Genomic DNA, 22,256 nt, shown 5'->3' with positions numbered 1-22,256 from the left:
AGAGAGAGAGAGAGAGAGAGAGAGAGAGAGAGAGAGAGAGAGAGAGAAGACCTGATGACAGTGGGTTTGAACCTGCTGTTAAAATAGCTCACACGATATGTGTGCAGCCTGCTTCACTATATACTATTAGTAGGAAACACTGAGAGAAGTCGAGATTCTCAGCGCTGTGCACAATGCTCTCACTGTAGATAAGGATGAGCAATTATTCCGTAATTCACAACTGATGATGTTATTTTGAAACTAAATCTTATTTTAAGCGAGTTGCAAAAATGGTGACGCAGCTGTCAATTAACCATTCTTGAATCTGCATGTTTCTTTGATTGTGGTGAAAAGATATGAAATAGCCTCCGCTCCCGTAACAAAAAAATGGCCGCCGCAAACACAATGTCAGGCTGAACGAATGAAGTGTGACAAATTTCAATTCAGTGTGATCATCTAGCTAAGATGGAAGGAGTCTCTGAACTTCTGGCAGGCGTGTCGGCGGTCAGACAAGTGGTGTCACACTTTTCTAACTAGAAACTAGGGAGTCGATGTGTGCGTTAGCTGCCGTACGGATGAAGAGGGGTCAGTCAATTATATGTCGACGCTGTTCTTTCTGCGGGCTGTCAGACATTGACCGTGTATTGATATGTTCGACTCGCACGAACCGATCCTGCCAGTTATTCCAAATCCGAGAGAGAAACAGGGTCTGTGTGTCGTGTCCATGCATTCATCCTTTTCTCTTTTCTTTTGGTCACCTTGCAGGTGGGCGACACGGTAAAAGTGACCAAGATCAACGTGAACGGCCAGTGGGAGGGTGAGTGCAAGGGCAAGCGAGGCCACTTTCCCTTCACCCACGTCCGGCTGCTGGAGCAACACCATCCCGACGACGAGAGCTGAGAAACTCTCCCAGCACGCCCCTTCTCTTCTGGTCATCACGTCATGCTCGGAGAGACAAAGGATTTATACAAGCACACACTATATGAACCTATGAGCTCAACACGAGACGTGTTGGTGGATCTTGCCTGCTGTCATTTTGAAGAGTTTACACTACGGTCAGACTGATATCGGTTCGCCTATATGAGCGTTGTTTCTTTTTTTTAAGTCGGCATCACACACTGTTGGCTCGCTGCTTGACTACTTCTCTGAAACCAGCAATTAAACATGCCTTGCATTCAGATCGATGGTGGCATTTATTGGTTTAGTATTTATTCATGTTGCATTTAAAGAAACACAATTTGTGTGTCATCTTAACCAGATGGTAATATTGATTCATCTTAGCCTAGCGTAGCTCCACAACTGAAAGCAGCCGAGTCGATAACTCCAGAGCCGTTTTATTTGTTTATTAGACACTGTTTAAAGAGGCTTACACACCTAACCTCTTTGTAAAGAAGGTGTGAACGTTAGGATTTCTGTCCCACTCTGATGTATTTTAGCAGTTCATTATAAAGTGTATGAAACCTACCGACCACACTGACTATTCCCCCCCCCCTTAATGTTACAGCACAACACTCCCTTTTCTATCCATCAGGCATTCTTTTTACCACTCGAGGTCCCGTTGCAGTGTCGACTAATAATGCTTATAATCCTGACTTGCTGTTAGTTATTGATTTCTCCTCGTGGGTCCATGTAGCGCTGATGATGCGTTCACCAGAACTGTCCAATCAATGAGCTCCCTGTCAGTCCGTGTCACTTCATGTTTACAGTCTTTGATGCTCATCCAAGTTGGTGCGTTGGAGCTGCTAACCCTAAAATATTCAATCGTTTTTGAATGCAATAAAAGGTTATCAGAGATATTCAGTTCAAATTGTCATGTTTAAATATTGGCAAAATGTCAGTTTCTATCCAAAATGGGCAGTATTAGACGGTAGGAACCGATATCAGTCGAACTGTAGTCCACACATCTCCATCCCAGTATTGAAGTCTGCAAACACACACAGCAGAGCCGAGCCACTCTTCCCCTCCTGTGTTACCCACTGCATTTGATTCATACAGAAGGGAAAATCAATTGCACATCGGGAGACGAAACACTTGGCTTCTCTCACAGAATCATGAATCAGAGAGTTTTTGTAGTGCCAGACTGAACCGTACGGAGCGAGACGAGCAAAGACTTTTCCCGATGACTCCGTCTTGCAGAGAAGACGACTTCACCAACGTATTACACCCAACACTACACACACACACACCCAAAGTCTTTTGTTTTTGTACCGAAAGTGGAAAATATTATGACCGAACACATCTTACATGCTAAATACTGTAAACATGTTTTTCCTACCTTTATATTTTTCTTTTACTTGTTACCAGAGACGCATCTGTTATTTTATGTTCCTCTTTTAAAACACTATTCAGCGCCAACACGGATGACTTCACGTGAGACGGTGTGAAAGAACAAAATGAGGCCGTTTTAAAAGATGAGCGAGGTTGAGGGATTTTATGTATAACTGGTAAAAACAGACATGTCTGCACTGTCGTTGCTTGTGCCATGGTTCACGCATGGTTCATTGTTTCTCATCGGCCACATTGAATACACATGCTATTATTACAAAAAGCTTCTTTTTTTTTTTTTTTTTTTACAAATTGAGCATTATGTGGGTATGACAATAAACCATGAAATGGTCTATGGCTGCTCTCGTGAGTGAAATTTAATTTTCAGATACCCTTCAGATTGGACCTTCTTCCTCTAAAGCAGGCAGAGCGATCGCTGACTCGGGATGTCCTCGACGTTATCTCTGCTGATGAGATGACATGCAAATCTTTGTAAAATGCGGTAAACGGCGATGAAGCTGATGTAACGCTGTTATCAGTGACAATAACACTGTTTTTAAGTAAAGAAATCATCCTGTGGTCATAGTCTTATGTATTATAGTAAACCTTATACTCTTGTGTATCAACTCTACCGTGGTACATAAATGCAATGGAGGCTTCTTGTATGATGGAAATGGTAAACCACAGCAGGAGTGATGAACCAGGGAGGAGCTACAGAGTTGAGTCCTCTTTACCTCGTGTGTTGTATCGGAGAAAGTCACCTGAAGCCTCGCGGTTCCATCATTCATCCAGTATTGTCTTTGATATGTTAAAATGAACAAAACACACCAAATGGTTTCCACAGCGCTCGCATAAGCACACGTTCAACACAGCCCTGGGGTCAGATGTGTAAATGATGCCTATGCACAACTATCACTCATGTCACTTACCGAACATATTTGTAGTAAGGAACGCTGAGCAGGTGCACATCATGTACATGCATCATGAAAGCATATGCATAGAGTGTGACATGGTAGAGCGGAAATTAAAAATAAGATGATCATGAAGTGTTGCAGTCTAAAAAAACTATATTGTTAGCAACTGATATTTGGTGACATTGTGCTCTTTCGTTCTTGCCATGTCTTAAAGTCCCGGTTTGAGCATCTTTAGCTGACTGTGAGTAATCCCCAGTGAAGCAGAATATCTGAGTGGTCGACAGTTACAAGAGGGATGTAAACATTTGTAAAAAGTGGGCATGCTTAGAATGTAGCACAGTTCGGAGCTACAAAGGACTGTGGCTCCACACACCTCCCTCTTTTCCAAAAGTTGCAGATGGATGAATGTCATATTATCAGTTTAAATTGGTTTGGTACAAGCTTACGTACTGTAGGCACACTTCATATTGTGTTTTACAGGAAGAAAGGACGATTGGATTTTGATAAAAAATGTGAAAAAAATAAAACATTTAAAAAATATTTTGCATATGTTGCTAAGAGGTGGACAATATATAACTGGGGACGAGATATAATAGAGTTAAAAAGGCATTTTTATTTGTATTATTATCTTTAGAAGTATTGATTTGTGTCCAGGTTTAGCTATTCATTCATGCATCTGACCCCAGATATCCCGAAGCGTCATCTGAGTTTACAATGTCTTGTGGAAAGTTTCCCTCCATTGTTTGTTATTTAGACTCAAATTTAAGGAGATTATCTTTTGTACGCTAAATTAAATGCCATATTTTTTATTACCGTAACATGTGTTTATCAAGGTAATTTACAGCCCTGTATATATTAATAAACAATAGTTTTAAGTCCCCATATTCCATGTGTCTTTGTTAAGGTGAAATATTTGAGCTCAGCTAAATTATTGGAATTGAGTACATTCAGTGGTTAATGCGACGATAATTGTTGAGTTTGTGTAACTAAGTAGAGCTCACATGGATATATAGTTGTACAATTAACACGAAATTAATGTTAGTGACACTCCAATCGTTATGATTGGATGCAAAAGGGCCGTGTTAGTGATCTTAAGGAAGAATGCTTTAATAACATAAACATCTGGTGTGAGATGTCTCCCAAAACCCGGTATTGTGCTGGAAGGTATTGTGCAATTTGGGACAAAACAAAAACTGAAAATGCAATGTCAATTCTCAAGTGTAGTTATTTTTTGGCATAGGTTTGACATCAGTTGGATATTTAAAACGATGATGTTTGATTGTTTCCATATCCCTACAGTCCTCTCCCGTCGTTGAGTGGAAAGAAGTGATCGTCACAGACTGCTCCGTCTGTTCTGTAGCAGTCCTTTTTTCCTATTTGTTGTAATATCTTTATGCAAAAGTGGTTTATCTGGTATTGCATTCAGATGCATGGCACTGAACTCACTAATTGTTGCCTTTTACAGAAACTATTCTCATAACTCTGCAGTTAGTTGTTTTTATAAAGAAGATACCACTGATGATCCTACAATGTGCACCATATCTCCTTAAGTCTTATCATGCCAAATAACGTTTAATTGTTCTTTTAGTTGTTGTTTTTTTATTGATCATACATTTTTGTTTTTGTGCCATTTCGACCTCACTTTGAAGAGGACCCGAACAAGCAAACACAGGATTTAAAAAGAGAAGAGATTGTATAATGTGTCAAATATATTATTTGAACTTAAAATGTACCTTTTTTATTTTCTGTAGCATGTAATGTGTTAATATACATTGTCAATAAAATGATACCAAATTGTATATTGTGTGACTGTGAGCAAGTTAAAAATTGTAAAATAAATGCTTACTTATGAATTATATTTATGCCGAATGGAAGAGTTGCCACATTTTAATACATAGAACAATCATAGACATTTTAAATGTATTGAAAAGTCACTTCTTCTGTATTTGCCATTGTTTGAATGGAGTTTTGTGAGAGTAATCTTGGAGAATCTTGGTTTATTTCGGGATTTGGCACAAGGGTGTATAGTGGGCGTAAATGAGATCGCTGCGTGGGTTTCCCGGATGGAGTAGCGTCGCCATCTTTACGCCAGTGTGCTACCTACCGGTGGGTTGTTCAGTTCAGCGGAGCAACGGTGCTGTTGCTGATCCACCACCGAGCAGCTAGATAATCCTCACTTTCCACTGGGACGAGCAGCCCAAACAACATCCGAGCACCATGGCGGATAGAGAGAACTTAGTATACCAGGCGAAACTCGCCGAGCAAGCGGAGAGATACGACGGTAAGACCCCCGCATAAATGATAATGGTCACTGCAGAATGCCTGGCCCCTCTTTGCCCCTCCAGTCTCCGTGCGCAAGGGGGGCTTTTGGAGACGCAGGTAAAACACTAACGTTACGCATGGATCTGTTTGGTGAGGGACAAAATGGCGGAGGTTTCTCCAGCCGAATGAATCGGTAAACGTCTTTTAATTTATTTTTCTTTTGGGTTCAGACGGAAGGTGTATTTAGCTTAGCGTGCCTTTGTCGCGTGGCCTGGTTAAACGTTAGCTTACGGTAGCTGGTGAGCTAAGCTAGTTCATTGCGTTAGTTAGCTACCACTGTAGCTACCTAGTGCTAACTAGCTAAACTAGCCATTCTTCAGCCCCCCCAGACACGCGTCACACCAAACTCCATTCAGAAATAAAGCAAACGTCTCTGCTTCTGTTGTAACCGTTGGACTACACGTGGTATACATCCCCAGCTTCAGTCGGAAGATGTATCCGAAAAAATGTATCCGTACCACCGTTAATGCTAACGCACCGCCCACACCGAGTGTGTAAGAAAATACAGCTCCAGTCTCACAAAACCAATGGTCAACTACCATTTGATACACTACATTTAAGCATTTAGGAGTGACATTACTTTGCAACAACTCGTTTAAGGTCTGAATTGTTAGTTGAACCCGGAACAATTAGGCAAACAATTTAAAAAAAACTGAAATATGAAGCTCTCTTTGTGTTGGTCCGTCTGCTATTGTACTTTAATGAGGCCAGTGTCGTGCTGGTGTGAGTTAATTGATTCAGAGGTGGAGCGCCAATGGTGGACGGGAGTAGGCGAGGCACAGAGTATTTCTCTTATTTCAGCACAGCAACGTTAATTGAGCTGCCTATTGGTACATTTACACTGTAGTTGATTTTAGATATTCAGTCAATAATGTTGATCCTCGTGGTGCACAGAGGCCTCATCGGTGTGGTGTAGTGTGATCCATCTCTTACACTGATGGAGTGACTGAACTACACACTGCATCAAACATTTTAGTGACAACACACGAGTGCTTCTGGTGTGAGTTACTGCATCTTGTCAAAGACGTGTACTTTGTTCTTCATGATAACAACTCATTTAGTCATGCACTATAATGAATCATAAACATTTGCATTATTTCTTCTCATCAAGGCCCAGGACCCCGTCTCATTGACACATTGACATCTGTCTACATGCTTTAAGTTAACGCACATCTTTGACTATATCTCTGTACATTGCATATTTTAATGCAAAATTCTAATGCGTAGATTTTTAGCAATATCTGCTTTTCTTTTTTATGTAATCTCCTGTCACTATGTTAATATAATGCACCAAATCAAATCCCTAGAAACCGACTTGGCAACAAACCGGATTGTGATTGAGGCGTGGATCTGCACGGCTGCTCACTGCAGCACATCCTTTATCATCCTTAGTTCAACATGACCCCACAGGACCCCGACCATGCACTGTATTGCATCAATTTATACCAATAACGCACACTGAACCTGTACACGAGCAGACTGCTGGCGCAATACAGGGACAAAATATATTTAAAAAGGGAAAAGACACTGCAGGTGTGATAATGGCAAGACCCCAACAATGATCTGTTCATCTTATTACATAGGAAGTTATTTAAATTATAAAAGATGGTCGTTATAATTCTGTTGATTAGCTACAATTGGTGTGAGTTTTCACTGGCATCGAATATTGGTAGCTAGGACAAGTTAGCGGACTGCGGTTGCAGAGTGCTGTGTGTGTGAGAGCTCCAACCTTTGTGTAACACAGGGAAAGAAGCTCTCCATTTAATGAGACTTAAACGCAGTTGAGACTCTTTTGTTGCGTGAATAGTTGGCGGTGTTTTAACGTGCCCGTGTCACAGCTCTACTTGTCTGACGGAAGAATTCATAAGATACACTTTCACCACGACAGGAAGTCAATGAGGTGGCATGTTAAAACTTCTTTAAAGCAACCGGCCAGATATTTACGTCATTGGTATTGATCAACTCTACTGTACAATGGAGTCCTACCCCCTAAGTCCTCTGGACACGGCTGCACTGTGGTTTAGCTGAGCTTCAGCTGCTGCTTCGTGTGTCCAACAGTTGTGTGGTGCACAGCTCTTTCATGTGCTTTGGTTTCTTCGTGCATCTGGTCTATTTTTAAATGTATTTGAAGACACGTGGCTTTGAAATTTAGAAAAAAAGTAAAATGCATTTTATGGGTTAATGTCTGTAAAAAGACAAACAAGCCACTGGGTGCTGTTTTTAGTTTCTTTCTTTGGTTGAAGTGGGTGAGAGACAGACATGCTGTTCAGTAGCATACACACCAAACTGAGAGCTAGACACCAAGGAAAATGACTAACAATGAAACCGAAAAGCACATGTTTGAATTTGTCTTTTTTGGCGTTCTGAGTGGACATTGGAACCACAGCGATGCAGCTGGAAAGGTATGCAACAATCAGTAGGTACATGGCCATCCATGATCATATATGCATTTTAAATTTGCACCATTGAGCTAAATTGTCAGCTAACAAAAACATAATTTTGTCAGACAAGCTGACATGCTTGGCTGAGTGCTGCTTCAAATGTGACCAAAGCACCCAAGACTTCCCTCCATCAAATAGCCCCAAAAGAGCAATGATCAGACTGGAGACACCCTTTTTCATCCTCACAGAAGAAAAGCCACAGCTTGTGCATGCACCACGTGTGACAAATTCAACCTCTAAAATAACACAAATTCCATCTTAGCTGGTGGTTAAAGAAGCCCAGTTTGTTTCATCAAGAGACCGAGGTTGACTGATCAGTTCAATGGAGCTGCAGAACTTGCAACGCTGAGAACAGTTTTTTAAAAAGCACAGATAGGTCATTGAGTCTGTTTGAGTGCGTGCTGGGCTGGAGGGTAAAATGATCAAAGCAGCATTAGTGCTCCTGGCTTGAAACCATCGTGTATCAGGTTTCACCAGTATGCTGCGCAGCACCCTGCCATGGGCTTCAACAGATAACACCCTGTCTGTGAAGCTGAAAGCCAAAAGACTGGCACACCACTCTCTTACCTCCAGGGTAGCACGGTTAGCATGGGCGCTGGACTCGTCTGCAGCTTGAGCTCAATTCCGCCATTAAAGACAGTCATCACATTTTTAAAAAGGCATTAGCATTCCGCACATGATGCTACTCGGACGATTCGAAATCATCCCACAGAATATGTAGTTGAATATGCACAGAACGTGCATATTCAAATATGCACAGAATATGGATAAGCCTAAAGGCTTATCCAGAGACAACTGCTGCAGCAGTTTAGTTCGATGTTGATGTTGCCTTCTATGCCCCCTTGAACTGCTCTGTGATTTGGTTCCAGAGGCCCCATGCAGTGTCTGTTGTTAATCCCCAGGGAAACGGCTTGTTTGCTAATTAGTAGCTCCTTCAGAGCGGAGTATTAAATTGTTGTTTATTGTAGATTCTTTATCAACCACACCCTACTGAATCACCTTGAGAGGATGTGAGGCTCAGCCTTCTGGTACATAGTCCTGGCTCCGGTCCCTGTACCGTACCATCGGTGTCTATAGGTGGTGAATCTTTGCATTAGAGGAGTCTATACTTGGGCAGTGTCCCAGGAACCCCATTAATATAATACTGATGACAGAAAGCTTTCTAGGCTCTGCTCTGTGGTTTGAACTCATTCTTAATGGAGGGTGGATGTGCTTCCTTTATGTAGGCCTTATTTGGGCCATGGTTGATGATATGTTCTCTATATGGATGGGTCAAAACATCATTGAATACTAGTACCGGACTGTTGGAGAAACCCAACGTCCCACTGCAGTGACCAATCTCGTAACTGCCGATCAGACCAGAACCCAATGGAGTGTGAAGACATGTTTCACGTTTAGACACTAGATTTGGCCGTGTGCACCAGTTAAATACCCAGCGTTCTGATAGGCCTCACGCCCGGGTTAGGTAAAGTGAATGCTTCACACAGTTCAGGTTGTTGCTCCTTCTGTGCTGGCCTCCGCCTTATGCCATTTGTTTCCCCGTGTCTCCCAGAAATGGTGGAGTCGATGAAGAACGTGGCCAGCATGGACGTGGAGCTGACGGTGGAGGAGAGGAACCTGCTGTCGGTAGCGTACAAGAACGTGATCGGGGCCAGAAGAGCGTCCTGGAGGATAATCAGCAGCCTGGAGCAGAAAGAAGAAAACAAAGGCGGAGAAGACAAACTAAAGATGATCCGGGAATACAGAAAAACGGTAATAACTGGTTATTTTTCACTGATTGTAAGCAGTGTGAGAATGTATCTTTTTGAGGTTTCTAAGCTACACGGTTTTGATCATGAGAATGCAGTTCTTTCCATGGCTCTTCCTGCATTGGAAATACAAACCCCTACTTAGAGTTTTAGGTTGCTACGTACCTTTTTGTTTCACACAGATCAGTGTATCTGTAGTGTAACTGTCAGATAATCTCATTTCCACATTTAGTAGCGAACTTGCTGGCAATGTTTTGCCGTTTTTGGCAGGCCTCTTTCAGGTCTCCTCCCCTGACCTCTCCACTTTGAGAGGAGATGTTGAGACTTGTCTGAGTGAAATAACGAGCTCACAGCAACCAAGAATCGGCTGTAAATCAATTCTTCCTCATTTCTGCTGCAGAGTAACTCCCACTCACTGAGCGCAGCGCAGCAGCCTTCCAATCATCTAGTGAGAGCAGAAACACATTTTATTTACAGGGTTTTGTACGCATGTCATTTCCCACAGCTGTATGTAAGATGCTGGAAAAGTTTCATGGATCTGTTTTGTGTACATTTTATTGAAAAGAGCTCAGAGAGCCAATTGACTGGCTGCCTCGGAGACCACGGCCCTAAACTCTGCCTTGTGCATCTCTGCCCACCTGCAGCTATTGTTTGTGTGACAGTTTGTTGTGCATGAAATATGAATGTAGGGTATTGTTTTTTTTTTAATGAGTAACTGATGGTCATGGCTCGTAGACATTCATTTATCAACTATAAAATATCAAACATGGTTTAAATTGCAACTGATTAGTCAAAGGGAGCTTTATTCTAGTACCTGTGAGGTTTTATGTGACCATACAGGCTGTTGACTGTTTGTGTGTGTGTGTGTGTGTGTGTGTGTGTGTGTTGGTCTGCAGGTCGAGAAAGAGCTGAAATCAATCTGCAACGACATTCTGGATGTACTGGACAAGCACCTCATCTTAGCTGCAGTCACAGGAGAATCTAAGGTTTTCTACTACAAAATGTATGTATCCAACATATGTGTGTATAAATATTGACCGTATCTCACTTCTCTCCAATCCACAAATTACCAGGTAATCATAAGTATGTGTTTATCTGAGCCACTTCCTGTTATGGTTGCAGTGCAGGGGATTATACGTGGATCCATAACCAAGTAATTTAATATTCTTGTGTAGTGAGAAACTAGACATGAGCTAAACCTCATAGTGGCTCTAGGTGGAGATTTTCTGTCACTGCGTTAGTTGCTAAATGAACTGTTATGTAGTCGTGTCTTAAGTACCTTATTCAGAGTAAGCCAGGGTCCCGTCATGTTTTAAATGTGCCATTAAATGGTAGGTGAAGTTTAGGTTTAGTGGCCGAGGAGGGAAAGTTATGCAACCAACACTCTTTCAGTTCTGCGAAAGTTGCAAAGCAAGCATTAATAATTGTTGGACCAGCTAACGGGGCTCAGTATTCAACAATGTAAATGCAATCTATAATATGGATTGTAGGGGTGCCTTGATGTTCTTGTCCCAAACTGTATTGTTCTGTACGTTAACTTCAGCGCTGCTGGTTTGTTAATGCGTTTGTTTGTGTTGTTCCCTCTGTTCAGGAAGGGAGATTACCACAGGTACCTGGCAGAGTTTGCCACAGGCAACGACAGGAAAGAGGCAGCCGAGAACAGTCTGGTTGCGTACAAAGCTGCTAGCGACATCGCCATGATCGAACTCCCTCCAACGCACCCCATTCGTCTGGGACTGGCCCTTAACTTTTCTGTTTTCTATTATGAAATCCTCAACTCGCCAGACCGTGCTTGCAAGTACGTGTGATCATTTCATGTTGACATTGATGTACGACACCGTTTGTGATTCTCAGATGAATTTCCCTCCGTACAATGCTGTCCACCTGTTCACTGAATGCAACTGTTGTCTTGTGTTGGACAGGTTGGCGAAGGAAGCGTTCGACAATGCCATCGCAGAACTGGATACGCTGAGCGAGGAAAGCTATAAGGACTCAACACTTATCATGCAGTTGCTACGTGACAACTTGACACTATGGACCTCAGACGTGCAGGGAGATGGTGAGAGAGCCATTCTGTTTAACTCACGGCTTCAGTTATAGTTGGCATCTACTAGCATCTACATTCATCAGTGATACTGAATGAAGATTAGTCGATTTCAGTTTCTAAGATACTTGTGTTTAAGTGCTGATACCACCAAAAAGCATCCTGAAAACTGAAGAATAAACTTTTTCTCTAACCTTTCCCTTCATCCCTGTGGTTTCTCTGAAGTGAGTCTCTTGCTCTCTCTCTCTCCCTCTTTTTTTCCCCCTCCTTTCCTTCAGTACTCGCACTGCTTTAACTTCTCATCTCTCCACCGTTTGTCTGTAGATTCTTAAGGACAGCCCTCTTCCCTCACTCTTCCATTATACAAGTCTAATTTGTAAGTCATTCCTTCTGCCTGTCTTTGTCTGTTTCACCTCGAGCTGTCTCTCCTGTCTCACCACCCTGGCATCCCTCACTAACCACCTCACATTATAAAGGAATGTTTTTTGGGTGAGAGGAGATTATCTCCTCTCCTGCCCTATCTGCCCACAGCTCTGAAGGATTACCTGCTGCTTTTTCACCTGTTATCCACCTATTTCTGCACGAGTGGAACTCGAGTGCTGTGTGCTTTTAGTGTTGTCGGAGTGTCCGCGAGTCGCTAAAAGTTGAAATAATGCTAGGTTGCGTTTTGTTTGAATAGTACTGTCCACTAGATTTCATTTCCCAGCTCCTCTTATCTTCTGTTACTCAATGTAGTCTCTCATTGAGGTTTTATTTCTCCCTCTTTTTTTTCCACAATTTTCTCTCAACACGCTTCCAGTGTAAGTAATGGGGGGGGGGGGGTACAAAACTAAAAGCTAATACGAGGGGGGGAGCCACAATCCTCTGTAGCTCTGTATCGCGCTACATTCTTAAGATTGTGATTCCGGCCTTGGAACACAGACTGAAAGAACTTGCGGGCGCCTTCGCCGTGCTCGTCCGTCTCACTGAACACAGCCCGTTGGGGCGGTGCAGCAGTAAGCCCGTGAACGCAGCGCTCTGGAGTGTGATGTAACGGATAAACTGCAGTAACAGCGTGCGAGGCCGCGGCTCTGTCTCCCGCGGCTTTCTCACATCCCGGTTAGCCGTGTTGCTAATGAGCACTGTTGCAGTTTCTGTTCTAATCATGATGGATTCTCGAGCCTTTTGTTATTCATGCCTCTTAATTCTTCATTACACGGATGGCTGTGCTGTCTCTATGGTAACCTTTCTCAGCAACCAGTCGTACAGGTTCACAAGGCATTTCCCTCGCTCGGTACGTCTGACCGCGGCTTGTTGTGAAGGCACTGTGGACTAACTGGCTCACTCGACTGCATGTTGACACGATCGGCGCTTAACACTGTGGTCTACTTCTACGTGTTGGGATTGTTTGTTGCATGGTTGACCAATCCACACACTTCTGATGGAACGATTGTGTTTCAGGGATTTCAGTTTGACTCTTCAAAAAGCACCAAATAAGCACGCAGACCTTTCCCTCGTTGTATTCCTTTACGCTTTCTAATAACGGCACGGCAAACAACGTCTTTGTGCCAAAACAAACTGCATATCCTGTTCATGAGAGAGGACAATATGATCTGCTTAATGCTGAACTGGTAACCCGGTTGGCAACAAGTTTGTACTTAATACTAAAACTTTATGCTATTAAGCAATGCAATACATTAATGTATTTTACTGTTTTGTAGTGACGGGAAAATTTAGCAAGCCCCTGTTTAGTTTTTATGCCTTTTTAATTCAGCTATTGATTAAATGTTAATGACAATAACATAATGCTAATAACAATAGAAATGAATCATTCGTCAATAACAAGCCGTGTGTTGTTATGGATAGAGAATACAATAATCTCAGCCGGATCTGTGAACTAGTCTTCCTCCTGGTCGACCTCATGGAAGCGAAACACCCAGCAGGGAGGAGCTGCCTCTGGCTGGCCTGTTCATCAGAACGGCCACATTTAATTAAGCCGCCTTTTAAAGAGAATCTCTCATTGAGTGTGCAGAGATGACATTGTGTTATGTTCCTTTAATTATCTCAGGTGAAGAACAGAACAAAGAAGAAGCACCACCACCGCCGCCGCCAGATGCGGAGGAAGAGACCCAGTGAGACTGAACGACACAAGACGAGTCCTCTTCCTCCTCCTACCCATCCTCCCTTTTTTCCTCTCCTCCCAGCACTAGCTTCTGTCCCCAGCCACACTTTTCAACTGGGTTTATACTGCAGCCCACTCTTCCTCTCCTTTCCCCTCCATTTCTACCCATCTGTCTTACCCTTTCTCCTCATAAGCATGTCATGTCCCAACCCCCCCACAGGGCCCGCTCGGGTCTCCATTTCCACTTCCCAGGAGTTTTACCTTATTTTGATGACTCATTTTGCAAGCCTGTACCCTTTAAGGTTCATGTCCTCTTTTACTGTTTTTGTTTTTTTCTTTTGCTTTACTTTGCTGTATTATCTGTTGCCAAGTACGCTTGCCTGTATTTCTAACACACATATGCAAGAGTTTATTTAAAGACAATACTTAGCTGTTCAACTTTTTCCTGTATTTGTGTGTTTCTAAACAATATATTGTCCGTGCAGTCAGTCAGTTTTGAAACATTTCAGTTTGCAAATTGAGGAAATAAAGTGGCGATAAAAGATTTAAAAGGGATGTGTGAAAGATTTTTGGAAGAACTAAGTGCCCTCTTTACTTTGTGGTTACCAAACCTGCTCCTTCGACACATCAATAGTTGTTTTTTTTTTTTTTAATGACAAATAGCAGAATGTCCCCCTTCTCCAAGCATCACTCTGACCTCTATTCTTGTCCATTCTCGGACCAAGTAATGTGCTGCGAGGCTGTAGCGCTTTTGCTAATGGCAGATAGTTAGGTAATGGCTTTTTAGCAGACAGAACGCGTATGTGTGTGCGTTGGGAGGGGAATGCTCAACACTATTGATTGTAATATAATGCAGTTTTGCATTGGCACCATATTAAAAAAAGCAATTTTGGGAAATAGAGACCTGCTCTATCTTTACTGTCCTGACTATTTCAGGTTTCCTCTTCTCAACTCTTTCTTTCCTACTCCTCGTTTCCTCTCTTCATTCTCTTCGGTATGTGTAACGTGAATCTGATTTGTACTACTGGATATTCTCAACGGAGCCACAAGTACCATCTGTATTCTTACGGAAACACAGCATGGAATTAACATTAAACTTCAAATTCAAAGATGTTAAATTCAAATGTGTAAGATGTTGTCTTTTCCCGTCTTTGGTTTGATTTTTCATCACTAGAGGGCAGTGCTGGCCAGCAGTAGCAGAATACATCTGCTATTGCATTGATTCTGCTGTAGTGGTTCAAAGTAACGAAGTACATTTACTCAAGATCTGTACAAGTACACAAGTACTATTTTGTGGTACTAGCACTCTAATAATATTCTACTATATCTGACAGTTGGCGTTAACGGTTTCTTTTTAGATGGTTTTACCTGAAATGTGATGAGCTTGTAAAAACACACACATGGAGACAACTCCGCGGTTTAATGTAGAAAATATATATTTTGTTTTGTATGTTGACTTTTCGGCGCAATCGTATGTCATGAAAATCGTATCTCATAAAAAAGGAACAGTAAATTGTAGTATAGCACATCTTACAGTATGTCATGGATCAGTCAGTCTAATGTCAAAAATATGATGGTGATGGTATGTGAAAAGAAGTCTTAAAAGTGTCTAGTCATGAATACATAAACATCCATAGTATGGTTGGCTTTAGCAGTAAAATTACATCGTATTGTATGCCAAGAAAATTGAAGACTTGGTCTAGTATGTGGGAAAAAATGTAATCAAAGATGTAATAAAAAGTCATAGAATTCTTTGTCATACAAATGGGTCATAGTATAGTACATCATTATAGTGTCAAAAGTAATTGTATAGTATTCCATAGAAATCTCATTAAACGTCTTGGTACATCAACTAGTAAAAATCAGTTTAGTATACCAAAAATGTCAGTATAGTATTAAAAAATGGGTGGATAAAAATAGTACAGTAGGCATAGTACAGTATGTCAAAACATTTCATGAAAAAACTTGTATATCATGTCAGAAAAAGTCATAGTATAGGCTATTGAAAAAAAAGTATCAAAGTACAAGATGCCATAAAAACTCAGTCATAACTTTCATAAAAGTCATAGTATAGAATGTCGTAAAAATGTCTTTCGTAAAAAGCATAATATAGCATGCCATACAAAGTAATAAAAAGTCATATTGTTACGTGCCTTTCTTTAGTCTTCTGTTGAATTCCATTTCTTTATCTAGGTTCAGTTCCCGAATGGATGATTGAGGACACCTGTGTGAGGATCTGTGCTGGGTGGCTTCTTACTCTGCACATACTCTCCCTGACACAAGACGGCAACAGCCAAGGATAACACCGCTTTGTCAAATCAATGAAAAAAGTCATAGTATAGTATGTCGAAAACTGTCATAAAAAAAGACTGTCAGAAAAAGTCGTAGTAGAGTATGTCGACAAAGGTAATGATGAAAGACAGTATAGTATGACGAAAATTGTCATAATCTAGTATGTATGCAAATTGTCATGAAAAAGGTCGTAATATAGTGTGTCGAATAAAGTCGTAGTATAGTATGTTGAAAATGTAATGACAAAAGTATTAGTATAGTATGTCGGAAAAAGTCATAGTATCTAGGACCTTGGGAAGAGGTAATAAATTGAAATTTGTGAAATCATGAATGTGATTTGAAGTTGGCTCACGAATGAGATTTTGAAGGGCTTTAATTTTGAAATGCTACATCAGAATGTCCTGGTTCTCTCTGAGTGACACCTTGAGGTGGTCTGCTATTAGCCTGTAGTGAAATTATGTTGTAACTATGCACCATTCCCTCTCAAATCTAATCTGAAATTAGACAAATTGTCTCTTTTGGGAGGGTTAGGGTTAGGGTTAGAGCCTTGGAAGTGGACTCAACCCCCACTAATGTGGCCATTGCCGTTGGAGTGGTACCAGTTTCGAGTCCCTACGGCCTTCGGAAGGGGTCGAAACCAACTTCACCCCAAGTCCAAATTGGCTCATGGGCTGTTTTGGGAGGGTTAGGGTTGTTCTTTTTTGTCAGGCTGGCACTGTCCAAATGTTAAGGAGGCTATAAGTTGGACTACTTTTTGGCTGGGAGTATTGACTTCCTGGAGGAATACTAAGTGCATTTCTAAAAATGTTGAACTAAACTGTTGAACTACTTTGGTGTCTGTTGGAGGTCTGGGGCCCTCGGGACGTTATTTTGCTAGGCTTCTAATCTAGCCTTAGCAAAGAGGTCACCAAAAACCTTAGAATTCATCCTCTCAGGACCATAATATTCATGCAAAGTTTCAGCACAATGTGGGCATTTGTCGACATATTTTTCTTGCAGGACACAAACATCAACGATGCTTCTCTCTTATCTCTACATGAAATAATGACAGTACATTGCAATTTGAATTATTTTTTACTTAAAAAAAGATCAAAATAAAGATGTACAATTGAACCAAAATAAGACGCCATATTACACTTCAGCTCTAAAGACGGATGGCAGGACAAAAAGGCATGACCTGAAATTTCAGCTGGTTACTTCGCTGCATACTTCCCCGTCCTGCCACATCGTGTGTACGGAAACAGATGAGAATTGGGAAAACAACGAAAATGTTTAGAACCAACTCCATCGTGGGCTGGTGTTGCTGAAGATGTGGCTTCTTGTATCCTATTGCAGATTGTCCTTCCAAGAAGAGATGAGGACACCCAGCGAGACTGGAGCAAATTCATTTCTGCTACAGTGTCCAGCCTCCCTGGACAATCCACAGTGTTTCAATAAGGAAGGGCTCTATAATCATTGTTCAACATATAAACAGTGGCTTCATCAGCTCAGGTTCAACGTCTTACTGGAATTACCATAGACACTTCAAATAACATATGAGAGAGAAATGGCATTTTTCAATTTCGCATCATGGTTTTGATTCATGTCTCCAAACACATAATGGTCTTAAAGATCTACCCAGATAGTACTGGACTGTCGACATTTAATACCAGGACACAGACAGTTTCTTTTTAAGTTCTCGGTACAAAAAATAGATCAAAGAGAATGAAAAAAATAGTTATATTCTGACTGCAGAAACTTGATTTGTAAAGCTCTACTCATGAGCAACTCTCTGGGGTCTACATCTGCACAGTGAGGGGTGTGGTTTAAGGATTGGGGTGGAGCTACTTAACATTCATTGTTGAATATATTAATGTATTTGTACGCAACAGGTATCAGAATATTTGGGCAGTTGATACCCCATTCACATTTAGAGTTTGAATGTTCCTATATAATAAAGTTAAGTATTCAACACGTAACAGATTTTAACACTGCTCTCCACATGTCTCCTCTTTCAAGTGGCATCATCTTTTTCATTATTGCAATGAATAAGATCTTTGAAGATGATTTACAAAAAAAAACAACTGTCTGTCCACTACAGTATCTATGTACATCTGTTTAAAAAGCAAGCATGTTACACAGTCGTCCCTATGTACAGCTAACTTCTTCATTTTGTTTTTCGTGGAATATACATATTTACTCATTTTCACAGTTTCCTATGTTTGCTCTTATATTCAATATCAATAGATTTCATTTTTGTAATTATGAATACAAATCATTTTCATCATATCTTCATTGCACTGGGCTTCAACTCTCCCAGAGTCACTTGTTGATATCTAGTGAGATTGTTGTCTCATGGACGCTGCTCGTGTCTGTGTAGCAAATACTGTTCAGTTTGAAAACAATCTTGATTGTGGTTCAGTTTTTTTTTTTGTTTTTTTTTCTTTGCCAATTCACAGCAATCCAAAAAATGCACAGTTTTGAATTTCAAGTTTACAGTTTTCTGGTCTTCATCTTTATCATATTTCATGATATTATTCATTTTCTTTCTTCTCTGTTGCTCTTCACATCAGTGGCGTGGTAAAGGTAGAATGGTTCCAGTGGATTCCAATGACCCTTTGATTCAAAACAAACGCTTCCGTGTGGCCACACAGTAAAAAAAAAAACATAAAAAAAACAAGATTTTTCTGCCTCTGGTTTCCACAGGTTTCTGAGAGAAACCATAGAGCCACAACAAGTTGTGACCTCTAACAGTGGGATTTCTTGTTAGCGCCTCTGTCGGTCTCGTCTCGCCCACTGGAGGTAACCTGTCGGCTGTGTGAATCCTGTTTCTTCGTAGTAAGTTTCTGGTTGTTTCGTGGGCGGTGTGATTATTGTTTTTTCTTGTTATTGGAATAAGGCACTTGAGAGGTTTTTGGTTTTCACGGGAGCTCGGAGGAGACCAGGGCGAGGCCGGAGCTCTGGCGGAGGGGAGGCCCGGTGTGGACGGCCTTGGGACAATCTGGCGTCAGCACCCGTCCGTTCTCCCCGACGCTGCCTGTGATGGACAGACGGGCCTTGTTCCTCATGGCTTCTGTGAATGTTAGCTGAGGAGAGAAATAAAGAGATTTTGTGTAGGTGCAGGTGGAAATAAGACAAATGTGTACATTTGCAGATTGGAGTTTTAGGATGTGTTCATGCCAGATATTATCCTCAATCAAGATACCTTATAAAGCTTTATGTTTTCTCTGAAAAAAATATAGCTATTCCCATTCATTTCGTCCATACATAGTACGTGTTTTGATCCAGAATAATCAAGTCTTAAAACATCCCTAACAAACATCAAAAGAACATCAAAGAACAAACTTTATAGAAGTTTGCTTATGATATTACCTGCAAACATATGAAGTTCTAACCATCATTTATATCAGTTATAACAGCATTGTACTCATTATAGTAATTGCTGAGATGTGGGAACACAGCATCACTCAAAAGAAGTCAAATGTGGGAAGAAACACAAGCAGTCTGACAAACATACAGTAAAAAAACAACTCCTAACTGAATTTTCCAACCTTTCAGACTATACTGAATCAGCAACATGTTCTCACTCCCAATCCCTCAAATACCGCAGCTTGGTCAGTGGCCCTAAGCTTCAAACTTTAGGTACATCTCTAGCGTCCGTTTTGGACTTGTCAGGGACGGTATGTCAATATATACTTGTTACATGCACAGTGTCTTTCAAAAAGAAACTTCCATCTTCACAAGAAGTTAGGTTTAGGCAACAAAACAACTTACAGTCAGGAAAAGATTGTGGTTGACTTCAACTTGACTAACAACTGACGAGACTAGCTAGTGACGAACAGCTGATGTGACACAATTTCAAAGATGATTATTACATTTTACAATGGACACAAACAGCAGTCTCCTGGGTAAAAGTCCTGTGTTTGTCTGATGTACGTGCTGAAGTGCATTTACATATTCAGTGACTTTGAATTTTCAAATTGAACCGAACGGAACAATTAAAATCAGTAAAATAATTTCCTCCTCTAGCAGCTGTGTATTGGGCTCTGCTTAAGCCCATTGAAAACACAAGACATTCGCAACTTACTCGAAAAAAATGTAAAATGGCTATACTATTGTTACATTACTTAGCCTAGCTAAACTTCCAGATGTATGACATTTATATTTCAGTCATGACAGTTTAACTCAACAAGTGACATTACTTCTGTCACCCAACAACTTGAGTAGAACTAAAACTCCAATATGCTTCAACATTATCAGTAAAACAATAGGTATAACAGTCTCATAGTACGGTACAGTTAAATGTAACAAACAGTAGAGTAGCAAAACACCTTTCACAGCCATTCAGTACAGTATCAAGCCAGACAGAATTATTACACAGTGAGTGATAGTTACAGGCAGTGGGACAGGGAAGCTGACTAAGCAACAGTCAAGCTAATGAAGGGTTTGAGCTGAAGTGCTGATGGGGGACACATAACGATGTTGGACAGATATACACCGGGTGTGAAAAGATTTCTGAAAGTCTAATGGTCAAGAACCTGGGGGAAATATCCAGAGGAAACAGCTCAACATCAATACAGTCAGCTCAGCTCAAGGGATACTTCTCTTACGTTGACTTTAGCCCTACAATGTACAGTGTTTAAACATGGCGTTATTACATAGGGCTTCCTGTGTGCTCAGGGTTGACTTCTCATTAAATTTGTTCTGTGGCTGTACATTGATGGCCTATTGTAACTGACAGACTGGAGACAGTAATATCACTCAGCTGCAGCATGTACTACTCAGGTTCAAGTGTGTGTACGTGTGTCTTTAGGCCATCACAAGGCTACAAAGAACTTTTGATGGTTCGCTATGAGAAAAACATTGAGGTTCAGACACTAGATGGACAAATGTACTGCAGTTTGATGAAATGTCCTCACAAGTGTAGACGTGTGTGTACAAGCAAGACATTGGTCCTCATTTAACATGCCTTTCCTACCTGTTAATATGCTATGGGTGCGGTGGGAAAGCTGCTCCCCACAGCAACGCGTCTTAACGGAACAAATTCTCATGTTAACTCGTAATACATGTTTTCTAAGACTGTCCTTATAATTTACATGCCAATTAAATGACTAATCTTATTTTATTTGTTTAAATTTGCATTTTCATTGTAACACTACTGTTTCTAATCAAATAGCAGAATTTTACAAGGGTGATCAATCATGGGATTTATTGTATATTTTCAACGTTATTGAATTCTTCTGAATATTTGATTTGATTATCATCTTCCCAACGAGTTCAGAATGAGTAATACGTTTTTTGATTTAACCAGGAAAATGGGTCAAACGGTATGCTCGCTTGATAAATGAGGGCCAACGTCTGCAGCCACACAAGCTGCGAAGCAGTAGAGGCGACGTCATGTCTGAGGATGACTCATCGCTTCTTGTCACATTGAGAAAAAGCTAGAACGTAGACCAGGACGTCACATGACCACATAGTGAGCAGTAAAGACAGAGAAGTAGGAAGCATTTTTGCCACTGGTCACGACAGTCACTTAGCATGGTAAAGCTAGCACGAGGATATGATAGGTTTCACTTACAGTCCGTGCAGGGAGCTAGTGGGGGGGGGGGAAAGCAAAGGCTTAGGCAGACCTTCTATGGAAACCCCAACTACTTCTTATCAGCTTCCCCATTGCTGCCATACCCATTGAAAACCTCGCTAGACTCGGCTAAGTTGTGGATGGTGGGGCTGAGCCTTGGGCTCTGGCTTTGGCTAGGCTCTGGGCTATGGTGGGGGCTGCCTGTATGGCAGGGGTAGCAGTGGTCGTGAGGATGGTGGTAATGGGGGTGTTGGGACTGGGATTGGTCTTCCACCTTCATTCTCTTGGCCTCGTTGCGCGACTTGTAGCAGAATTCGATGAGGGCCACCAGCATGGCCAGGCCCAGGCCCCCAACGAGGATGTAGAAGACCCCTGCCACGTTGCTCAGACTGAGGGCCTGGGATGACTTGTCCTGTAGCCGGCGGCGGGGAGAGGAACAAACACAAAAGTCAGCGCAAGCTTTAGCAGAAGCAGCAAAAAGTGTATACAAACACTTAACATTTATATATAAGACAATGTGGAAAAATTACACATCAACTTCACATGCACACACACACACACACACACACACACACACACACACACACACACAC

The 22,256-nt window shown here is 41.4% G+C and overlaps 3 protein-coding genes across 4 annotated transcripts in view; 2 read left to right on the top strand and 1 right to left on the bottom strand.

Moving 5' to 3' along the window:
• Positions 1 to 4,948, top strand: part of LOC116395294 (adapter molecule crk-like) — an 8,550-nt gene extending 3,602 nt beyond the window's left edge. The window contains exon 3 of the mRNA XM_031869059.1: positions 745 to 4,948. Within this exon, the coding sequence (XP_031724919.1) occupies positions 745 to 879 (135 nt within the window). The 3' untranslated portion in view covers positions 880 to 4,948. The remainder of the gene's footprint in view (positions 1 to 744) is intronic.
• Positions 4,949 to 5,228: 280 nt separating this feature from the next.
• LOC116395276 (14-3-3 protein epsilon) lies at positions 5,229 to 14,932 on the top strand. 2 transcript variants are annotated; one of them, XM_031869024.1, is made up of 6 exons: positions 5,229 to 5,439; positions 9,474 to 9,673; positions 10,566 to 10,672; positions 11,261 to 11,467; positions 11,592 to 11,728; positions 12,038 to 13,745. In XM_031869024.1, the coding sequence occupies exons 1-6, from the start codon at positions 5,376 to 5,378 to the stop codon at positions 12,043 to 12,045; spliced, it is 723 nt and encodes a 240-aa protein (XP_031724884.1). In that variant the 5' UTR covers positions 5,229 to 5,375; the 3' UTR covers positions 12,046 to 13,745. The 2 variants fall into 2 exon arrangements, with proteins under 2 accessions (XP_031724884.1, XP_031724883.1); XM_031869023.1 differs by lacking the exon at positions 12,038 to 13,745 and adding an exon at positions 13,761 to 14,932 and having other exon boundaries at positions 5,230 to 5,439.
• A 2,486-nt stretch (positions 14,933 to 17,418) lies between these two features.
• Positions 17,419 to 22,256, bottom strand: part of gria4b (glutamate receptor, ionotropic, AMPA 4b) — a 54,468-nt gene continuing 49,630 nt past the window's right edge. The window contains exons 14-15 of the mRNA XM_031868983.1: positions 21,938 to 22,075; positions 17,419 to 19,171 (exon numbers count right to left, since the gene is read on the bottom strand). Of these exons, the coding sequence (XP_031724843.1) occupies positions 19,007 to 19,171; positions 21,938 to 22,075 (303 nt within the window). The 3' untranslated portion in view covers positions 17,419 to 19,006. The remainder of the gene's footprint in view (positions 19,172 to 21,937; positions 22,076 to 22,256) is intronic.

This window comes from Anarrhichthys ocellatus, unplaced genomic scaffold (genome assembly GCF_004355925.1).
Source record: "Anarrhichthys ocellatus isolate YVR2014 unplaced genomic scaffold, GSC_Weel_1.0 scaffold45, whole genome shotgun sequence".
Classification (NCBI taxonomy): domain Eukaryota; kingdom Metazoa; phylum Chordata; class Actinopteri; order Perciformes; family Anarhichadidae; genus Anarrhichthys; species Anarrhichthys ocellatus.
The sequence above is the reverse complement of the archived record's forward strand: the minus strand, read 5'-3'. Positions and strand labels throughout refer to the sequence as shown.

What these genes read in the sequence shown, in the direction of transcription:
- LOC116395276 (XM_031869023.1), top strand. Translation starts at nt 5,376, where the DNA reads ATGGCGGATAGAGAGAACTTAGTATACCAGGCGAAACTCGCCGAGCAA. An exon ending in GCAAGCGGAGAGATACGACG is followed by an intron (nt 5,440 to 9,473) that starts GTAAGACCCCCG and finishes CGTGTCTCCCAG; the next exon opens with AAATGGTGGAGTCGATGAAG. An exon ending in TCGCCAGACCGTGCTTGCAA is followed by an intron (nt 11,468 to 11,591) that starts GTACGTGTGATC and finishes TGTGTTGGACAG; the next exon opens with GTTGGCGAAGGAAGCGTTCG.